Source organism: Neomonachus schauinslandi, chromosome 4 (genome assembly GCF_002201575.2).
Source record: "Neomonachus schauinslandi chromosome 4, ASM220157v2, whole genome shotgun sequence".
Lineage (NCBI taxonomy): Eukaryota > Metazoa > Chordata > Mammalia > Carnivora > Phocidae > Neomonachus > Neomonachus schauinslandi.
In genome coordinates, this window is record NC_058406.1 from 103676210 (window position 1) to 103698511 (window position 22302).

The window sequence follows — 22302 nt, forward strand, 5'->3', positions numbered from 1 at the left end:
GAACCATAAGCCATTTGGGAAAGGAACCCTGGAAAACACTGATATTTAAGGAGTATGGAGGAGAGAGAGAAGACTGGTCACAGGTTTGTGAAAGCCAAGAGAGAAGTTCCAAGGAGAATGAGATCAACAGTGAGGTCTAGTACTGTAAGAGCCAAAAAATGCCCTCCAAATTTGGTATTTAGGTCACTAGTAGCTTACACGAAGAAACTTCCATAGAGCTGTTAGGGGAGAAACTAGATCACACTGTTAAAGACATTCAACTGTGTGACAGGATAAAGAGTTGGAATGGAATTAGTAATACAAGTTACTAATTTTTCCCCTTCGCTTGTAAAACAGAGAACTTCTTATTTTTCTCTACTGGAGGTTCTACAAAGAAACTTGTGAACTCTACTGTTTTTCTTGGTTAAAAGTAGTTTTATTGTTATTTCATCCGTTCTTTCAACAAATGCTACCATGAAGAAATGGAGGCAAGGAAAGGTAAAGTAACTTGCCCAAGATCATACAGCTTTAAATTGTGGAACCCAATTGGAACCCACACACTAAACTTCAACATTAAAGTAGGAAGTTGTCAGCTTTTGGATGGTGTCCAAAGCCACGTAACTGAATGGGATTACCAACAGAGTATAGAGAAGAAAGGAGTCCTGAGGGCTGAGATGTGGGGCACCGTAACATTAAGAGTTTGAGGATAATGAGGAACCAGCAAAAGACATGGACAGGAAAGGACCAGTGAAGTAGGGGAGTGTGCTGTCTTGGATGCCAAATTCAAGGGGAAAGGAGGCACTGGCTGTACCAAAAGCTGAGAGGTCACTGGTTAACATCATGAAGGTCACTGTGCCCTTGACAAGAGTAGTTTCAATGGAGCAATAAAATTCTGACTGGAGTGGGTTCAAGAGCGACTGGGAAGAGAGAGAGAGTTGTGGCATGTCTGCGCACTGATGAGAAAAGACCCAGCACAGTGGGAGGTCTTTAAGTAGTACGCCAATGGGGAGGGAACACAGTGCACGGAAACAAGGCTTGGCTCACCTAAGAGGATGGGCAGTTCATTGGTAACAGGAAAAAGCAGAATACCAGGCACAGATGCAGGGAGTGGATAAATGAGACAGTGGGAGCTTGAAAGTTCTCTTCTGATTGTTTTTATTTTCTCTTAGGGGAACAGGAGGCAAGATCAACTGGAATCAAGGCTTGAGAAGAAGGTAGGATATGGCCATCTAGGAGAGCAGGAGCGTGAACAGACAGGGGAAAATGAAAAATGCTTGTCAGGCAACATTAAGGACGTACTTGAGGTCATTTTGTAAAAAACGGTAATAATCCCGGGCAGCCTGGGTGGCTCAGTCAGTTAAGCGTCTGCCTTCAGCTCACCTCACTATCTCAGGGTCCTGGGATCGAGCCCCCCCACATCAGGCTCCCTGCTTGGCGGGGAGCCTGCTTCTCCCTCTTCCTTGGCCCCTCCTCACCCCCTACTTGTGCTCTCTTTCTCTCTCTCACAAATAAATAAATAAAATCTTTAGGAAAAACAAACAAAAAACCCATCACAATCCCCAAAGTAGCCTAAGGACGAGTTTGGATGACTGAAAGATAATGAGTAAATTAGGAAATATCTGTATAAGCTCCATGAGGTCAGGGACCCTATCTGTGTACTCAGGCCTATTCTAGGACTACAGTATCTAGGGCAGCCCAGACGCTCAACAGATAGTTATTGAAGGAATAAATACTGGATTTGCAAATAAGAAGCCAAAAAGGGGGGCACCTGGGTGGCTCAGTCGGTTAAGCCTTTGGCTCAGGTCATGATCTCAGGGTCCTGGGATCAAGCCTCACATCGGGCTCTCCACTCATTGGGGAGTCTGCTTCTCCTTCTCACTCTCCCTCTGTGCTCTCTCTCTCTCTCTTTCAAATAAATAAATAAATGAAATCTTAAAAAAAAAAAAAAGACTTATAAAAGAAGCCAAAAAGGTCTTTATAGGCTGACTCTAAAAATGAAGAATATATTAGGTATATACATAAACTTCAGTAAGGTTCAACAAATTGGCCACGTAGGTGCAGAAGAGGGGAGACCAATAGTTCACACAAATGACACACGGTGTTAGCTGACTGTTAGTGGCAAGTGGGACATGGCTACCTACCTAGTGCTAATGTCTAATTCTACACTGAAAGGATATAACTGGTTTCAAGCTTAGTTCTGGGAAGCATACACTAAGAAGAATTCTGAGAAACTGGAATATGTCCTGGAAAAAGCAACCAGGCTTGTAAAGGAGACTGAAATATCCTCTGGGAGAAATACCTGAAAAAACAGAGAAGAGAAGCCTGGCAACAAGAACTGTCAGGCACAGGAGTGAGATGCATGTATCTAACTCCTACACATGAAAGGATGCTTATTCTGTGTGTTCCCAGGTGGGTATTATTGAGTTCAGTAAGACTGGCTTTTGCAATGCGAAGATAAAACCAGTTTAACGAACTTTCAACTTCTAGTTGGTTGTTAACATCATCACAGAAATCAGTGGTTCCTTAATTCCAGGACTAACTGCATCCACACAGTCTGAAAGCTTGTTAAAAATAGATCCTCAGGCTCTACACCAAAGGGTCCAAGTGATTCAGATCAGGAGAAACACTGACAAAGGAGCTTAACTCTTTAGTTAGTGCAAAAGCGCTAAGCCTATGCAGACTTGGAAACAGAAGTTTTCCAAGTTTTTCAGATGTGTCCCCTTTAAATCACAACAGCTGGCCTGACTGTGGTTCGTACTCCTACCAGATCCAAGAAGGGAGGTGAAGAAAGCAATGGGCAGCATCAGTTACTCCTTTCCCCTGGTTATCTCCTATGGATACATGAGGTATACACGTTAATAAACTTGTTTATTTTTCTTATTAATCTGCCTTTTATTACAGGGTCTCCACCAAGAACTTGGAATTATTTTCCTCCCCTATAGTTTCTGGCGACCCAGAAAGTACCTGCTTTGACACCACCACTTGTTCCAGAGCCTACAGATGGGATCCTGGGAAAACAGGCAGAAGTCTGCTCTGCCGGGTCTTCCTCTAGTGCCTGGACAAGAGAGGAAGGTAAAATTTTATGTTGTCCCACCCTTTCCAAATTCAGCTTAGCAGGAGAAAAACACATGTAATTCTTTAAACTGTGGATCCTGGATTTGCTTTCAGGTACCCACTGGCTAACAATCCTTTCCCTCCTGTGGACAGTTACTACTTTTCTGTTTGTCTTGTTTTGTGTTCTGAGAACTTGGGCTGCATTTCTGCCTGCTGGGGCATATAGGTTGTCGGTTCTTACGTGTGCGGGTGGCCCAGCTGTCAGGTTGGGGGCCCCAAAATGTGGCCAGACAGAAATGTGAACTGTACCCCATTTGTGGCTAGTGTCCTGCCAACTTTTGCCAGCTCTCAGGGGTTGTATAGGTCTTTCTTTCTTTTGGTTACCTTTGGGAGTGGTTCTGGATTTTGGGAGGGCTGCATCTTTTGTCCCCTCCTTTGGGGACACTTTTTGTGTCCGTCATTAAGCCATAAAAGGCTTATTGGTTTTAGTTTTTAGTCACTTGATAGGTATGCCTTTAAAAGACACAGGAAAAAATATTTTAAAAAGGAATAATGTCAGGAAAATTTACTGTGTGTTTCAGCTGAAACCTGAGAAAATATTTGAAAGGAATTTTTAAAAAAGCTCTATGGTCAAAACTTGGCCACATTGGAGGCTGATAGGTTTTTGTTTCATTCTGTTTTGAGAGAGAGAGAGAGAGGAGGAGGGGCAGAGGGAGAGGGAGAATCTTAAGCAGGCTCCACACTCAGTGGGGAGCCCGATGCACGGCTCCGTCGCATCTCACGAGCCTGAGATCACGACCTGAGCTGAAGTGGGACACTTAACCAACTGAGCCATCCCAGGTGCCCCAGGAGTTATTTTTTTTTAAAAGGCCTCTCTTCTATTTGATCCTGGCTCCTCCCATGGGAACTTCTCAACTTCTCAATTGACTGAAACCCCCTTCTTGAACCCCTGCTGACTATATGCTCCACCAGCTCTGTCCACCTCTTTCTTATTTGCATGATTTAACTAAGTATAATTTGGAACTTAACTGGCTTCTTTGGGAAACTTAAGATCTCCCTAGATTAGCTCCTCAGGGACCTCTTCTTCCTACTGCTTCTGTTCTTCCTTTTGTCACCTTCCATCTTCCATTCAATTCCCTGAATCCTTGCTATGTCCCCTGCTTCAAACTCCTACCTCGTCCAAACCTTCTCCACCCCAGCCGTATTTTCCCTTCCCACTTCAGCCCCTCAGCTCCCTACCGCCACTTGAGCTGCGGTCCGCTTTCCTCTACTGGGGGCTCTCTAGCGACCCAGAGACCCCAAGCAACTCTCTGAGGCTGCAAAGGAAAAAGGAGCTATTTGGAAATGGGGCAAATGAAAAATTCTTAAGTCTTCTACACAAATATTTGTAAAAAGCTTTAGCTTAGTGGGTTAACTCTAACTTATTCCATCTGCCTGAAACACAATTTGGATTCAATTGTTCTTTTATAAACTACTGAGTATAAGATTTCTGTTTGCATTTGTCTGTATGTTTATGCATGTCTATATATGTATGTTCTAGATGTGTGATATTTTTCTACCTCTGGGTGGCATTGCCAAAATTACTCTGTAAAAAGAGCTCTACTTGGGCGCCTGGGTGGCTCAGTTGGTTAAGCGACTGCCTTCGGCTCAGGTCATGATCCCGGGGTCCTGGGATCGAGTCCCGCGTCGGGCTCCCTGTTCTGCGGGGAGCCTGCTTCTCCCTCTCCCACTCCCCCTGCTTGTGTTCCCTCTCTCGCTGTGTCTCTCTGTCAAATAAATAAAATAAAAAATCTTAAAAAAAAATAAATAAAAAATAAATAAATATCCTATCTCAAGTAACAAACGGTCATAAAGTATTTTAAAAAAGAGCTCTACTTTATTGGCTTTAAAAAAAAAAGTGCTTATATAAATTATGTTTGAGGGCAAACTCAGAAATAAAGAGACTACCCAAATGTTTTTCAAATTCACATGACTTGGGTAATCTTTGGTAAATAGAAATATTGTAGGTTTACTAAAACAACAAGCACTAACCCAGAAAAACAGACACACTTTCAGAGTTGTCAGCACTAAATGCAGACATACAACTTTTTCTACCTGGTTTACTAGTCAAATGAGCTCATGTTATCTGTTACAAAATTTGTTAAGAAAAATAACTTAAGATGATGAAATTCTCATGAATTATGTAAACATTGCTAAGAATAAATGAATTAAACAGATGTAAGCTAAATGTTTATAAATGAACAATTAGATTTTATGTCTACCTAAAAATAGTTTCTTAAATCTCTTTGGTAACTTAATATTCTTAGAGTTTTGCTAAGTTATGGATATTCATTAAATATCTAGATCATTTCCAAATAAGATAAAATATTGAAACATTAATTGTTAAATATTAAGCCTAAGTTTACCTGCTTGTAGCCTCTTATTACAGAGGAGCTAAACATATTGGGGTCTGTTAGTAAACATGTCTTGTGCCACACTGAAAAACTGTACTGTGAGGAAGTGTATGCTTCTAGAAATTACAAAAATGTATTCACAAATTTGCCAATCTCCACAATACTGGCATGACACAGTTCATAATTGCTTACTTCTTCATTTTCACTAGAAACTAAGGTTTCTATGGGTTAAGAATTCTAATATATGTCATTCAACATACTACAAGTAATAAGGGAAACAACTATGCAAAGCAAGTAGGATGTATTTTTAGTAAGAAAAGGTATGAGGTATGGAGATGTATTTTTGTTAAGGAGAAAAAAGTAAATTTGTCCTCAAGTAGAATAACTAGTTGTTTCAGAATGAAAAGAGGAGAATAAAGGACAAACTAAGTAGATAAAGTTGAGGAGGAGAGAGGGAGAGAGAATCTTACCTTGTGTGGTCAAGGTGGCTAGAACTGTATGAAATTATTACGAGGGTTTTTTTTTTTAAGATTTAATTTTTTGTTGTTGTTGTTTTAAAGCTTTTATTTATTTGACAGAGAGAGACACAGCGAGAGAAGGAACACAAGCAGGGGCAGTGGGAGAGGGAGAAGCAGGCTTCCCACGAAGCAGGAAGCCCAATGCGGGGCTCAATCCCAGGACCCTGGGATCACGACCTGAGCGGAAGGCAGACGCTTAACGACTGAGCCACCCAGGCGCCCCTTAAAGATTTAATTGTTAAGCAATCTCTACACACAATATGGGGCTCTAACTCACACCGCCAAGATCAAGAGTCGCATGCTCCACCAACTGAGCCAGCCAGGTCCCTGTATTATAAGAGTTTTTAAAGTAAGTTTTTTGTTTTTTTTTTTTAAAGATTTTTATTTATTTGACAGAGAGAGCACAAGCAGAGGGAGAGGGAGGGAGAAGCAGGTTCCCTGCTGAGCAAGGAGCCCGATGTGGGACTTGATTCCAGGACCCTGGGATCATTACCTGGGCCGAAGGCAGCTGCTTAACCGACTGAGCCACCCAGGCGTCCCTAAAGTAAGTTTTAATAGAATGCTTGTACAAAGTTAAAATTCAACCACATTTTGGGGTGCCTGGGTGGCTCAGTCGTTAAATGTCTGCTTTTGGCTCAGGGCCTGATCCCAGGGTCCTGGGATTGAGCCCCGCATCGGGCTCCCTACTCCACAGGAAGCCTGCTTCTCCCTCTCCTACTCTCCCTGCTGTGTTCCCTCTCTCGCTGTCTCTGTCAAATAAATAAATAAAATCTTAAAAAAAAAAAAAAAATTGAACCACCTTTCATCTATTAGAAGAACACAGTTTCTTTTTCTTTTTTTTTTAAAGATTTTATTTATTTATTTATTTGACAGAGAGAGACACAGTGAGAGGGGAACACAAGCAGGGCGGGTGGGAGAGGGAGAAGCAGGCTTCCCACCAAGCAGGGAGCCCGATGCGGGGCTCGATCCCAGGACCCTGGGATCATGACCTGAGCCCAGATACTTAACGACTGAGCCACCTAGGCGCCCCAAGGACACAGTCTTCTTAAGACTATTGGTCTGCTCTTGATAAGAGATTGTGGACGGTTTTTTTGTGTTTGTTTGTTTTTGTTTTTTACCTTTTAAGCAACCTGCCTAGAAAGCAAAGATTTTGTATCTTACCAACACCATTTCCTATGCTTCGTGTTGTCTTTTGCAGGTCTTTGATTACTTAAGAAACTGAGTCTTCTCTATTCACAGAAGTTTTTGTTTCACAGTGACCTATTTAATAAGGTGTTCTAAAACATTTGATATCTGACAAACTTCCCCTAACCAAAGTCTAAGTCAGGTCTTTTTTTTTTTGAACTCAGACTAACTGTGGGATTTCCCAGCATGTTCCCTGGTACATCTTCTAAAGGAGAGATACTTAACTATTTAAATTGTGTAAAATTCCTAGCAATCTGCTGTGTCCTGGTATAATGTTATCAGTCATAATTCTAGTTATCTTAAAATCTGTGCCACAGAAATAACCACAGTTCCTTGTCATTTGCATTAGAATGAACTCTCATCAGATCTTTAACCAAGGCCATTTTTTAAGTCTTTTTGTCATTTAGAGTTTTACTCTGATGATTTTGCAAAAAAAGTGCTTTGTCTTCTGAGATTCAAGAAAAGGACTCTTGGGGCCCCTGGGTGGCTCAGTCGGTTAAGTGTCTGCCTTCAGCTCAGGTCATGATCCCAGCGTCCTGGGATCGAGCCCCACATCGGACTCCCTGCTCAGCCAGGAGCCTGCTTCTCCCTCTGCCTGCTGTTCACCCTGCTTATGCTCTCTCTCTGTGTCAATTAAATAAATAAATAAAAACCTTTTAAAAAAGAAAAAAAAGAAAAGGACTCTTATATGCACAGGTTTCTGATAACTTTAAGTAATCATACTACTGAACTGGGTAAGAATTTCCATAACTCTACTGGAAAACTCAATTCACAAAACTGCCAGGATCAAGCAAAACAAGAATCAATTACAAGGGACTAAACGAATTGATGAAGATAAGCAAAACTGAAACATTTATCTTTTTCCTTACCTCATCTCATCAGAATTTGGAAATGCTTATTAAGTATTCTTATTTTCACAGCAATATATTTATTTGCAGATAATCTGTTCTTTGTAACAGACACAGACACGACCAAACAGCCTCATGGAACTAAGGCTGACTTTATGGAGCCAATAAAGCCCCTTCAGAAAACTGCCTGGCATCTTGCTTACTGGGTTCCTGGCATTACAGCAGGTAAAGATGGTCACTTCCTGGCAGCCTGAGAAGTTCAGAATATTTTGGGGGCCCTGAGAAGAGAGGAATCCACTCAAATTCAAAGGTATTGCAGGCAAGGACAGTGAGTCCTTGGCTTGGTTTCTGGCCTTGAGTGGCTTTTAAAAGTCTAATCTGAGGGACGCCTGGATGGCTCAGTTGGTTAAGCAGCTGCCTTTGGCTCAGATCATGATCCCAGACCTCGGATCGAGTCCCGCATCGGGATCCCTCCTCAGCAGGGAGCCTGCTTCTCCCTCTGTCTGCCACTCCCCCTGCTTGTGTGCTCTCAGGCAAATATAATAATAATAATAAAATATAAGTCCAATCTGAGATTCCTTATGAAAAGCAAACCCAGGGACGCCTGGGTGGCTCAGTCGGTGAAGCATCTGCCTTCAGCTCACCAGGGTCCTGGGATCTAGCCCCCTGCTCAGTGGGGAGTCTGCGTCTCCTTCTCCCTCTGCTGCTCCCCCTGCTTGTGCTCACTCACACTCTTTCTCACTCAAATAAATAAATAAAATCTTAAAAGAAAGAAAAGAAAAGAAAAGCAAACCCAAAAAAACCCATGTGGCCAGTCACTATTCTTGTGGTACTTATGTAAATAATAAGGCTATGTTTAATGAGACTAGATTCATTCTGCAAACAAATTAGTCTTATCATGATTATCTCCGATACAAATGGATGACTGCAGAGAGAAAAAGTACGTTTCAATAGCACCTTTGTGGACATCAGATCCCAGTGCTGTTTGCTTTCTTTGAAGTCGTTATCTATCTGCAAACTGACCTGGATCCTAAATTCTTCTAGTTTCCTCAAATATCTGACTATGACTCTCCAAACATTTCCAATTTTCTCCCACCCTTCTGACTTGGAATCACTAAGAACAAAACTGCTTTTCCTGAAGCCCTGCAAACTGAAACTGGACAACTTGACAGAAATTTCGTAAGAGCTCATGCGTGGACAACGTTCTTACCTGTTGCAGTTGGGCTATTCAGAAGGTTCACACCTGATGACATCACCAGAGATAGTCAAACTGCAAACCAGGAAAATGAATGAGACTGCTCGAGTATGGCTTTCAACTACCTCCGTTTTGATCTCGAGCTTTCTAATTGATTAAGTTCTTCTTTGCAGCTCATAACTCAGGCAAAAAGCCCTCCAGGCAAAGTATCCTGCCTAGGGAACCAAAACTACCCCCCTCAAGCAATAAGGACTGCCTAGACCAGCAAGACCCCCACCTGTGATTGACCCCAAGCTAATCATCAACTTGACCTTTACATAACTGAGGAAGGAGGGAATGGAGGCTCAGGAGGGAAGTTGACCAACGTAAAGCCATTTTGGTTTTTAGGTTGACTTAAGTCAGCAGGTCATAAAAAGAATCACAAGACCCCACTCCCTCTGGCTATAAAAGCCACATCAGCTGGACATTCTTAAAATTGTTCTGTAGGAGCGTTGTGCTGACAATACTGACCCCATCTTTGGCCCTCCGTCTTGTTCACATTTGCTCAGTAACCTCTCTTGGGGCTACATGTTCTGGGCCCCTTGGAGATGAATATACATACCTTAGAAATGCCGGCCAGGATTGGGGGGAGGCTTATTTTAGCCTCCCATGAATCTGTTAGAGATAACAGTTTTTCCTGATGCACAGGTGGTGCCACAAGATCTAATTAAAGGCCAGCTGTCAAATAAAGTGCATGCAAGCCCTCTGAGCTGAGTGCAAGCCTTCTGATCTCACTACAGTGATCTTCTGTGTGTTCCCCTCACTCTATACAATCTGTGGACTGAGGTCTGGATTTCGTGGAGAATTAACTATGCAGCTACTGTGGACTGTTCTCCACCTGAATCCCTCTGTCAATAAGTTACCTTGAATAAAACTCTATGTAAACTGTATGGAGTGGCCTGCTTTGTTTTCTGGTCTCAAAGTGCCTTCTTAGCTTGGGGATACTTTACTATCTATCCTCCACCTTCTAACATGCTCCCTATAGGTTATTCCACAACCCTAGGCAGGACAGCGGAAAAACCAACGGCCCAATATAAGTGATACACCCAAAGTTAAAAAGTAAGCTCCTCTCTATTAGCTAATTTAAAAAAACCCTATAAAACGCTTTACTAGAAGCAAAGGGGCATAACTCTTCCTCACCCAGGAGAAGAGACCATTACTTTGTGAAGTAGCTCCTGATGTGGGAAACAAAGGCAAAAGAAGAAATTAAATTCCTACTGCCTACAAGTCCTTGAAACGGGCAGAGTGACATATTCCTCTAGGAACTCAGCTGCCTTTATGTTAATACTTTGCCGAGGGCAAAAGGCAATCTTAGCCTGACCCCCAGGATCCTGTGAGGCTACTCTAACACATAAAAATTCCTTTGGAAACTTCCTTTATCTCTACTCCCCACCCCAAAATACACGTTAGCAATCATCCTCTAAGCATATGGCCCACTAATCTACATCTGAAGGGTCTCATGACTCAGGTTTTATTAGACAATAATAAATGACCTTTTCCCAACAATAGCTAGCCCCCTCAAGGTCCTGGAAACGATGCTTCCAAAATTCCTTAGAGACTTATGCTATCCCTAACCCCCTCCCAACTTGAAAGTATATAATGGGCCACTCCTCATGACCCCAGTGCAGCTCTTTCTGCCTGCCCCTGTCCTTTAATAAACCATCTTTTTGCACCAAAGACGTTAATTCTTTTTGGGCTGTTGGCTCCCAACTCCAACATTGCCACATCACTCGGCGCCTGAATGTGTGGCTCAGTCTTTTCATCTGCACTCCGAGCTTCTCTGTAAACTTGGTGAGTACTTTCTCTTCTCTTCCTTTACTCTCATTTCAGGGGATTTTCATGGAGTATGGTCCTTTTTTTTTTTTTTTTAAATAATATTTATTTTTTCAAGAATTTTTTGTTTATTCATTTGAGACAGAGAGAGAGAGAGAGAGAGAGAGCACGAGCAGGGGGAACAGTAGAGGGAGAGGGAGAAGCAGGCTCCCCGCCAAGCAGGGAGCCGGATGCGGGGCTTGATCCCACGACCTGGAGATCATGACCTGAGCCGAAGGCAGACACTTAACGATCTAAGCCACTCAGGAGCCCCCATGGAGTATGGTCTTACTGGAACACTTTCAGTTCAACTGCTCAGGCTGCAATCCTCTAGCTTGGGGCTACTCTACGGGGAGGAGAAAGCCTGCCTTTTGGCTGGAAGTTAGTACCCTGGCCGGAATGGTAGTAAGACCCAGAAACTTATAGTTTCTTGATGTCCTCTCTTTATTCCTGTCCTTATACAAAGTTGTCTTTTTTGGGCACGGGACAGCCACCTAAGTTGCTAGCACAGCTGCCAATCTTAAGACTCCCATGTGAGGTTTCCTCCTCACTGGTTTAATGTGATGTTCTCCACATCTCTGGTCTAGTGATCTCTGGCCACGAGACTTCCACTTGGAACCGGCTGAAACCAGTACCCAACTGAATTAAAGCCCAACTGGGACAATTTCCTAGAGAAGTTGGCTGTAAAGACTACATGTGTTGGAATGTCGCTTAGACCATGACGGATTTCTATCTCTACTGTCTTCTGTCAATGTCCTCCACTTACAACAAACTATAGGGGCAATTTCCCCTTGTAAAAACTTTCCTAATGTTTTCCATGGGTTAAAAATGGGGGGTTCTTCAGGGCAAGGCAAGGTATGGTATCTCGGTCCACATGCCGGCACCCATTTTACAGTCTAGAATTCGATGGGCAAGCTGGGGGATGCGAGCATCCCTCCTACCGGGACTTTAATGGCAGGGCGGTGATCATAGCAATTTCATTCAAGGGGCGCCTCGGGTTGCTTTGACACCAGGAACCTCTGACAAGCACAAAGAATGTCTATACATGAGCTATTGTGCAATTTCTCTGAAGTTTACCTCAAGTTGTCTAGCTTAGGCAAACAACAAACATTCAAAGACAATGAGAACTAGAATTTAACATCTGCAAAGATGGGTTATTGACACATATTTTTCTCTGTAATCACTCTCATTTCCAGAAAGAGCCAAATTAAGACTAATTTGTTTGTAAAACAAGTCACAATTTTGGCCTTAATTTCTCCTTTTGCTTTTGTTTCCCACATCAGTGTCGCTTAGGCCAAGTCACCAAACTGGGGTTTATTTATATTTATTTGACAGAGAGCGAGAAAGCACAAGCAGGGGGAGCAGCAGGCAGAGGGAGAAGCAGGCTCCCCACTGAGCAGGGAGCCCTGACTGGAAAGCAGCCGCTTAACCATCTGAGCCACCCAGGCGCCCCCAAACTGGGGTTTAATATCTAACCTAACTGCAGTGTCAGCCTCCCCCAGAAATGTTTTAACTAAGTCAGGCTGGAATTTTCTGGTCATCATCAATGAGGTAATCTGTTACCTAGGTCCTCTCTATCCCCAAAGGCAAATGAGGTCATCTGCATGATAAGACCCCCCTGCCCTTTCCCCCAAGTGATAGTGACCTTGCCTGGAATCCTTTCTTTTCTTTTGCCATTAACTCCTTGCCCCACCCTCCTTCTTATAAAAACCTTCCATTTTGTACAACTCTTGGGAGCCCCTTTCTTCTTGCCAGATGGGATGCTGCCCGATTCATGAATCATTCAATAAAGCCAATTAGATCTTCAAATTTGCTCGGATGAATTTTGTTTTTTGGCAGGGCCCTCACTCCATCTGAGATGCTCTGAGCCCAACATCTAGAAATCTTGACTGTCCTCTGGACTCAAAAACAGAGTTTATGGTTTGTTCCAACTATTAACCTTTTTCTTTTGTTTCCATAAAAAAACGCCTCTTATTAAATAGGTGACTGCTCATGCCATGTAGAGCCCCCCTGCAATAAATACCACCTCCTAAAATGAGACACAACTGTTTAACTAATGTATTCTCAGGACTAACAAACTCATTCAAAGACATGAAACTTCTTGGGGAAGCTTCAAAGACGGGAATGAACGACAGCAGAATTCATCAACCCAAAATACGGCTCTTTGGCATCAAGATTATTTTGAGGAAGAGCAGACGTGTTGGGCGTGGAGCCTACTTAAAAAACAAACAAACAAAAACAATAGAGAATAAAGAAACCCTGCATTACTTACATCCTTCCCTCTTCAAGCGGTAACTGATGTGGGGAATAAAGGCAGAAGGAAATGTAGTTAAAAATAATTTCCTCATATCCTGCAGCCAAGTGACAAATACTTGAGGCAGACAGAGCAGGACATTCCTCCAGGAAACTCCCAAGGGTCTTAATGTTAATGTTTTGCTAGAGGGAAAAACAACTTTAGCTTGACAATAGCCAGGCTTCCAGGATCCAGTGAGTCTTCTGTAGCATATGAAAGACTTTTGGAAACTTCCCTTGGTCTTCTCCCCCAACCCCAAAGTGTATAATCAGTGCAGCTCTTTTGGCCCAAAGGTCCTGTCCCAGTGCTTTAATAAAACCACCTCTGCCCAAGGGTCCTGTCCCCGTGCTTTAATAAAACCACCTTTTTGCAAAGACATCTCGAGAATTCTTTCCTGGCCATTGGCTCCAGGCCCCAACATTTCCACATAGTAACCAATGCCTCAATATTTTGTTTTATATTTGACATTTAAATATTCTTTATGAGAGAGTGGTTGTTCCTACCAGGAAAAAAGGTTTTGACCTCTTCAGTCCTTTGAGGAGATACAGATTTATGTGAAGGCAAACGTTTCCAAGAGCCATCTTCAGTTTTCTTCATGAACTGGTCAAAAAGGAGTCTCATGTCCTTGCTCCAGCTGGGGTTGGGGAGAGAATGGTCCACATAAATGACCTCTGAAGAGAACGACCTCTAAAAGAGAGGAGAAAAAGAAGAATGGAGAATGAACCCTATCTTGTAACATATTCTCCTATTTTCTGAGACTATCTTGCTGCCTCTTCCAGAAGTTGGTCATTTCAGAGTGGAAGCACATTTTAAGAATCAGCTGATCCAACCTCCTTGAGAGGAGGAGAGATTGAGAGAGAGGGTAAGTGATTGCTCAGTGTCACCCCACTAGCTACTAGCAGAGAGGCATTAAGCTCAGGTCTGTGGATTCCTTTCTTTTAAAACAAAACCAAACAAAACACCTTAATCAAGCACAGGTGAGCCAGGAACTGGAGATAAACAGATGAAGGACACACATTTTCCTCCATGTAAAAAGTGTTACCAGTGGGGTATGCAGGAGCCAGAGCACAGGGGAGAGGTGTTTAATTCAGATGGGGGGTGTGGTGGGGTTCAGGGAGGAGTTCTTTGACTTGAATCTTGATTTTGATGTAGGGAAGATGTTAGGGTTCAAAGCCAATGGCCAGGAAAGAATTCTTGAGCCGTCTCCAGTGCAAAAAGTGGTTTTATTAGAGCACGGGAACAGGACCATGGGCAGAAAGAGCTTCAGTGGAGTCGTGAGGGGTGGTGATTATATACCTTCAAATTGGGAAGGGGGTAGGGATAGGTAAGTCTCTAAGGAATTTTGGAATCAAGGTTTCCAGGATCTTGAGGGGGCTAGCTATTGCTGGGAAAAGGTCATTTATTACTGTCTAATAAAACCTGAGTCACGAGACCCTTCAGATGTATATCAGTGGGTCATATGCTTGGGGGATGATTGCCAACATGTATCTGGTGGGGGTAGAGATAAAGGAAGTTTCCAATGGGATTTTTAGATGTTAAAGTAGACTTACAGGATCCCGGGGGGCAGGCTAAGATTGCCTTTTGCCCTCAGCAAAGTATTAACATGGAGGCAGCTGAGTTCCTAGAGGAATATGTCACTTTGCCTGTTTCAAGGACTTGTCAATGGGCTGTAGGCAGTAAGGAAATTTACTAATTTTTCTTCTTTGTTTCCCACATCAATTGAACAAGCAGAAATTAGCCAGCTAGAAAGGGTATTGTAGGCATATGCAAAAGCAAGGAGGCATGACAGTTTTGTGGGGCCTCATAACAACCACATTTACGAAATACTTATGAAGTAGGTACTAATTATTATCCCCATTTTACAGATGATGAAACTAAGGCCTAAAAGAAGCTTGGCTTTGTTTCAGTGCAAGGGGAAGAGCAGATGGCTACAGAGATGCAGACAAGGGCTTGGCTGGGAGAACTTCCATACTAAGCTAGTTGGCCTGAACCGGTCTGTATCTGCAGTTGTTCCCAGAGGGATTTCAATAGGGAAATGACAAGATCTGATCTGACCATCATAAGAAAGATAGTGGGAGGGACAACACTGGATGTGAGGACCCTGTGTCGAGGCTTTTAGAGGTAACCCAAGTGAAAATTATGACTGTATGAAGCAGATAAAGAGTAAGGGAAGAGTAAAAATATAAACACCAACCCCAGGTTTCTGAATTATGCAACATGGTGAGTGACAGAGCCAATTACCAAGAAAGAGAATATAAAGAGGAGGAGGAAGTTGGGGGGGGGGGCAGGTGCTTGGTGTCATAGTAACCATGGCTTCCTAGAAGCCATGGAACCGTGGAAGCCATGGTTACTATGCTATTTCTCTGCAGCACTGAGCAATGCTACCACTCATGCCCAGGCAGCAAGTGGAATGGTGCAGAGACCCTGGAGGGGGACAAAGGGTGACTTAGAAGGAGGACAAAGCAAATGGCCATAGGCACTGGAAAGGAAAAAGTTTTTTGGGGGGGAGGGATCTTTTTTTTTTTGGCTTCAGCAGAAATCTTGGAATATTTAAAATCACAGAAGCTATCAACTATGGCATTCCACTTCCAGTCACCCTTGTTAATTCAGATTCAATGTATCTACAACACTTGGACTGATGTAGGAAAGACGTTACTAGGGTTCGAAGCCGATGGCCAAGAAAGAATTCTTGAGAAGTCTATGGTGCAAAAAGGTGATTTTATATTAAAGCACGGGGACAGGAGCCATAAGCAGAAAGAGCTGCTGCACTGCGGTTGTGAGGGGTGGCTGATTATACACTACTGGGTTGGGGGAGGTAAGAAAAAAGGGAGGTTTCAAAAGAACTTTCACATGCTAAAGAGGACCTACAAGATACCAAAGAGGACCTACAAGATACCAAAGAGGACCTACAAGATACCCGAGGCCTTGCCATTGTCAAGGTTGTTTTTCCCTTCTACCGAGGCGTTAACATTAAGATAGTTGGGAGATTCCTGGAAGAATGTCACACATGTCCATGTCCCACCAGGAGTGGGGGGGGAGGGGGGGAGAGGTTGCAGGGTGTCAGTTTATGCTCCGTCTTCAGCCATCCTTCTGCTCCCTCATCATGGACCACACCCCGATACAAAAACAGCAAGGCTGTGCTGTGATGGAAGAACCAGCCAACCAGCCTTCCACTGACATGCTGACACCTCGGCTGGCTCTGATCTGGCCGGCTCTGATTCTGGCCTGATGGTTGAGAATATAGGCAGCCTGTCTCAAAAACTCCACAGAATTAACAACTCCTTGACTGAACAGAAGGAAGTATCAACTTCATGAGGGGAAATGTGAGCAGGGTCGAGACTGCTCCACTCCCTAACCCAGGATTTGTACCTTTGTTTTTTTCCTATGGTTTTGGATTCACTATCTCTTTAGAACCCAGTTTAGAAAATTTGGGAAAGAAAGGAAAAAACAATTTATGGGTGCCTGGGTGGCTCAGTTGGCTAAGTGTCTGTCTTTGGCTCAGGTCATGATCCCATCCAGCCGAAGCAGGCTCCCTCTGCCCTTGCCCCCACTCATGCTCATCAGAACGCGCTCTCTCTCAAAAATAAAAGCAAACAATGATAAATGTTGATGTCTTTCTACCAACTTATCTTAAATGTGATCTTTCTCTCATTTATTTAGGAGACAGAGCAGGTGTGCTGGCAGGGGAGGAGCAGATGGGAAGGAAAAGGGAAAGAGACTCTCAAGCAGACCTTCTGCTGAGCTGAGCATGGAGCCTGACACAGAGCATGACCCTGAGATCTTGACCTGAAATCAGGAGTTGGTTGCTTAATCAACTGAGTCACCCAGGTGCCCCTAAATGTAATCTTTCTTAATACACTTGTAATTTCAGTAAGAAATGTTATTTTTTCTTCCTGCCTCACCACTTAAAATTATTTAGTGCCCACTTTTTCATGTCCTTAATCTCAATTATCACCATTTTCAACAGCAGAAAAATAGTCCTTTAGACTCATTTACTATAATTTACCTAACCAGTTAAGTTAGGCATTTATTTTTTTTTTAAACATTTTTTTAAAAAGATTTTATTTATTTATTTGACAGAGAGAGACACAGTGAGAGAGGGAACACAAGCAGGGGGAGTGGGAGAGGGAGAAGCAGGCTTCCCACGGAGTGGGGAGCCTGATATGGGGCTCAATCCCAGGACCCTGGGATCATGACCTGAGCTGAAGGTAGACGCTTAACGACTGAGCCACCCAGGCGCCCCTAAGTTAGGCATTTAAAGTGTTTCTAATCCTTTGCTGCTCTAAATAAAAATGTTCATTGGAAAATTATGAATATAGCCTTTTCTCTATTTTGGATTATTTCCTTAGAATCCAGTCTCAATCATGTGGCTTTTAAAGTACATGAATTCTGGAAATAAACACAAGTAGTCACAGATAAATATGCACTGAGCAATACATGCCAGTTGAGAGGTAGAACAGAATGTGTAGGATTTGGCTCATCCATAGGTCTTATTTAAATAGGCAACTCTAGGATGGATCAGTTCCAGCATCTTTTTATGGACCAGGGTGATAGAGATAATTGAAGACTTTCGTTTAAAGATTTTATTTATTTATTTGACAGAGAGAGACACAGCGAGAGAGGGAACACAAACAGGGGGAGTGGGAGAGGGAGAAGCAGACTTCCCGCTGAGCAGGGAGCCCAATGTGGGGCTTGATCCCAGGAACTTGGGATCATGACCTGAGCCGAAGGCAGAGGCCTAATGACTGAGCCACCCAGGCACCCCAGAGACAACTGAAGACTTTTAGGAACTAGAATGACTCCCTTGGCTGTGGGCTCTCCTACCGGATTTTAACTTTGAAGTGTGGGATTCACTTAAACGCAGTGAACTTTTTAAAATCTGCTATATGCCTGGTTCTGTGCCAGGAACTGGTTAAGACAGAGACGACTTCGGCCCTGCCCTCAAGTGCTGGCAGCCTCAGGTGTGAAAAATACCGTAACAGAAGTACAAAAAGACACAGGAGTGACATTCAGGGAAAACTTCAAAAAGATGAGGACTGATGGAGTGATTTCTAAAGGATAAAAAGTTCACTAAGGAGAGAATGGGAGGGCTACACCAAGCAAAGGCACAGAGAGGTGACACAACTGTTTGACATGATAGGGAAGAACTGCAGGATTTCAGTCTTCATGGACGTAAGGTGCAATGAGAGTAGCAGCCAGATGTGGATGGCAAAGAAGAAGGGGAACACACCATCGAGCCTCTTTGGCCTTAACACAGGGCTTAGATTTCATCTGCTAGGTCAAAGTTTCCAAACACCAAAATGAAAGATGATTTTAGGTAGCACAAGGACTACAGCATATGTATTTTTAAATACATAATACCAAAGGACATAAATAACACATCACACTTGGTGATCTCACAAATGTTATTCCTTAGGATGAAACTCATTAAAGAAAGGCAGTCTTTAAAAAACCATGAAGGTGGTATATGAATGATAAAATACTTTTTTCCACTATGGGGAGCCTTATGGAATTTTAAGCAAAGAAGTAACATGAACTTAGGTTTTAGAAACCTTGCTCTGGTGTAAAGGATGAATTGAAAGGTGAGGGGAATCGCAGGGAAAGCAGTTAAAACTGTTGCAAAGATCCAGATGAGATATGGTTAGAAGCTGAACTAGGTACGGGGCACCTGGGTGGCTCAGTCAGTTAAACAACTGCCTTCGGCTCAGGTCATGATCCCAGGGTTCTGGGATTGAGCCCCGCATGGGACTCTCTCTGTTCAGTGGGGAGCCTGCTTCTCCCTCTCCCTCTGCCTGCTGCTTCCTGGGCTTGTGCTCTCTTTCTCTGTCAAATAAATAAATAAAATCTTTAACAACAACAAAAAAAGCTGAACTAGGCAGAAAGAAATGAAGAAAAAAAAAGATTTAAGAGACTTTTAGGATACTGGGATCAAGGGATGTGGAGAGAGACTGATCATAGGGAAACAGAAATAGGAGAGCCTTGGATGATTCCAGAATTGTAGCTTTGCAGACCGGGGTTGAAAGAAGAAAGGAGGTTCTTGTTACTGTTTGTGTTAGGAGGGGGAAGAGGAGGAGTGGATCTATAATTTTATTTTATTTTTTTAAGTTTTTTTTTTCTTTTTTGAGATTTTATTTATTTGACAGAGAGAGAGACAGTGAGAGAGGGAACACAAGCAGGGGGAGTGGGAGAGGGAGAAGCAGGCTTCCCACGGAGCAGGGAGCCCGATGTGGGGCTCGATCCCAGGACCCTGGGAACACGACCTGAGCCAAAGGCAGATGCTTAACGACTGAGCCACCCAGGTGCCCCTGGATCTCTAATTTTAGTTAAGAGGCATGTAGATCCTAGGACCTCAGATGAACACTGATGTTGTGAGAAAAAAATAATGAAAGTTTCAGTTCAAGAGGGTAGGAACTAAGAGATACTTGACGTAAGGGCACTTGGAAATTCCCAGCACAGGGGCGCCAGGGTGGCTCAGATGGTTACGCGTCTGCCTTCGGCTCCCTGGATGGAGAGCTCCGCTCCCCCCCCCACCGCACCACCCCCGCCTGACTCATGGCTCTGCGGGGAGCCTGCTTCTCCCTTCTCCCTCTGCTCATGCTCTCTCTGTATCTGTGTCTCAAATGAATAAATAAAATCTTAAAAAAAAAAAAAATTCCCAGCACAGACTGTGTACCGAGGGATAAATGTTAGGGATATCATTACCTTTTCTAGCCCTCTATAGAGGGCTTGATCTTTGGTTATATATTTTTCAAGTGGGACTTGTTAACTAAAGTTATGCCTCCTTTTTAATATATTTCCTTTTAAGATTAAGTTACTGAACCAAAAAAAAAACGACTTACAAAGCCTGTAAGTACTACTGTTAAATATTCTCAACACAGATTACAAGGCATCAACATATAATTAAAGAAACAAATTATCTTTGTTGTTGCGAGAGGAGCACAGGACGTTTTCTTTTCCAAGGTGAAAGGTGGTATAGGATTAATAACCAGTCTGCACACATTATTCTTTAAAAGAAAGGTCTAAGAGCTTGCAGTTCTTGCTCAGTAGGGAACTGTTCCCTCCCTCTAGGTTCCCTTAGAACTTCATGACAACATACAGTGTTTTAATTTTGCAATTTCATCCTTTTCTTCCCAACTAGATTGTGAGCTCCTTGAGAGAAAGGGTTTTCTTACTCATCTTTGTATCATCAGAGACCAATGTCTTACATATTGTTGGGGTTTAATTAATAATAATTGAATACTTCAGTGAAGCAAAACATAGGGATATAAGAACAAGCATTATTTATTTAGTATTAACGCCAGGCAGCGCGTTCAACGTTACCTCATTCTACTCTTACAACAGCCTTTGAATTTGAGAAAGTGGTACAGTTAGTTATCCGTTGGGCAGAGATAATCTGGGTGAAACCCTAGGAAGAGACACCGCTCTTCTCGCGATCATACTACCGTAAAGGTCAGGAGCGGTTACTGCCTAGGTCAGACCCCAACTCCACCACGTGCCTGTGTGTGACCTTGCCCAAACCACGACCCAACTGGTCTCAGTCGCAGCGATATTCCCCGACTTGCTGACCAGAGACCAGCATCCCGCACGCTGCTTCAGGCCCGTGTCCCCTTCCTGTCCCTCTCCGCCTTTGGACCTCAGGACTGAAAGCGACCCCGCTAACACCGACGTTCGGCGCTGACGTTAGCTTTTACTCTGCGGCCAGCGGGTTGAGGATCCACAGTTCAGCGCGGCCATCCTCACCGGCTCCCCCCAGACAGAGCCTGGCCCAGCCGCCCGCTCCCGACGCCCGGCTCCCGGACTCACAGGCGGCGGCCGCGAGTCCCTCGCCGGCGGGGGCGCACCTCCCAACCTGCCGCGCAGGGCCCCGGGCGTGCGCAGTCGTGAGGCGCAGCTCCGCAGCATGGCTCCGAGGGCGCGCAGGGCTCCGGCAGACACAGCTGCGGGGTCCGCCGGCTCGCCGGCTCTTCCCAGTCACCGACGGGCCACGTGACCCAGGGGGCGCGGCGTGAGGCGGGCGGGGCGGAGGCCTTAGGTCTCGACAGAGTTTGTGCCCGCGCCAGATCCTCCGGCCCAACTACTGTAACCTCACCCCCGCCACTGCCGGCTGTAGGGGAAGGGGAGCGAGGCCCGGGAAGCGGGGAGGTCGGGAGGACCAGCCCCGGCTCGCCCGCGGTTGCCGCGCCCCCCGCCCCCGGTCCTCCCGGCCGGCGCAGCCGAATTCTGGGCGTGTAACCATGAAGTCCCTTCCGGAGAAGACAAAAGGCCCTCGGGCGGTGGGAGCGCGCACGCTCGTTGTTTCTTGTAGGCCACGGACATTTCCCTGGGATCGGGTTGGTATTGATTTGTACAGAGCCTTCCGCCTCCTAAGTGCATTTATACGCTTAAAATGCTCCTTTTCTGCCTCTTCCGCTGCCCCTCCTCTCCCGCCCCCTTAAAGCCCCGGGCCGAGCTATAAGTCCTCTGAATCATGCTGTTTTTCAAAAAGAACTCGTAGGAGCACTTGAAGGATGTGTTCATCTCTAGCTTTGGAGACGGGCCTGAGCTCAAACTCCCCTCCACAACCTAACACTTTGTAGAGACTCTCTGCACCTGGCCTCTCTTTCTTCATCTGTTTGAGAATACTAAAAAGTGCGCAACAGGATTTTCCCTTTCAGTGGGAGTCACGAAGTAGAAGTTAACCAGAAGTTACCTTGTACTTCCCTCAGGAAACTGCCCCCAGGGGCGCCTGGGCGGCTCAGTCCTTGAAACGTCTGCCTTTAGCTCAGGTCATGAGGGGTCCTGGCATCCACCCTGCCCCTGGGGCTCCCTGCTCAGCGGAGCCTACTTCTCCCTCGGCCCCTCCCCCCTGCTTGCGCTCTCCGGTGCTCTCCCGCCCTCGCGCGCGCGCTCTCTCTCTCTCTCCAATAAATAAAATCTTAAAAAAAAGAAAGAAAAAGAAACTGTTCCAGGCCAGTGGTGTGCTGGAGCTGGCTCCTACAAGCTCATG

General features: G+C 44.3%; 1 protein-coding gene across 2 annotated transcripts in view; it reads right to left on the reverse strand.

The window, feature by feature from the left end:
* Nucleotides 1-21426, reverse strand: part of THEM4 (thioesterase superfamily member 4) — a 34778-nt gene extending 13352 nt beyond the window's left edge. For both annotated transcript variants that reach the window (XM_021687999.1, XM_021688000.1), the window contains exons 1-2: nt 21120-21426; nt 13820-14003 (exon numbers count right to left, since the gene is read on the reverse strand). In XM_021687999.1, coding sequence (XP_021543674.1) covers nt 13820-14003; nt 21120-21218 — 283 coding nt within the window. In that variant the 5' untranslated portion in view covers nt 21219-21426. The remainder of the gene's footprint in view (nt 1-13819; nt 14004-21119) is intronic.
* Between the last annotated feature and the right edge of the window lie 876 nt (nt 21427-22302).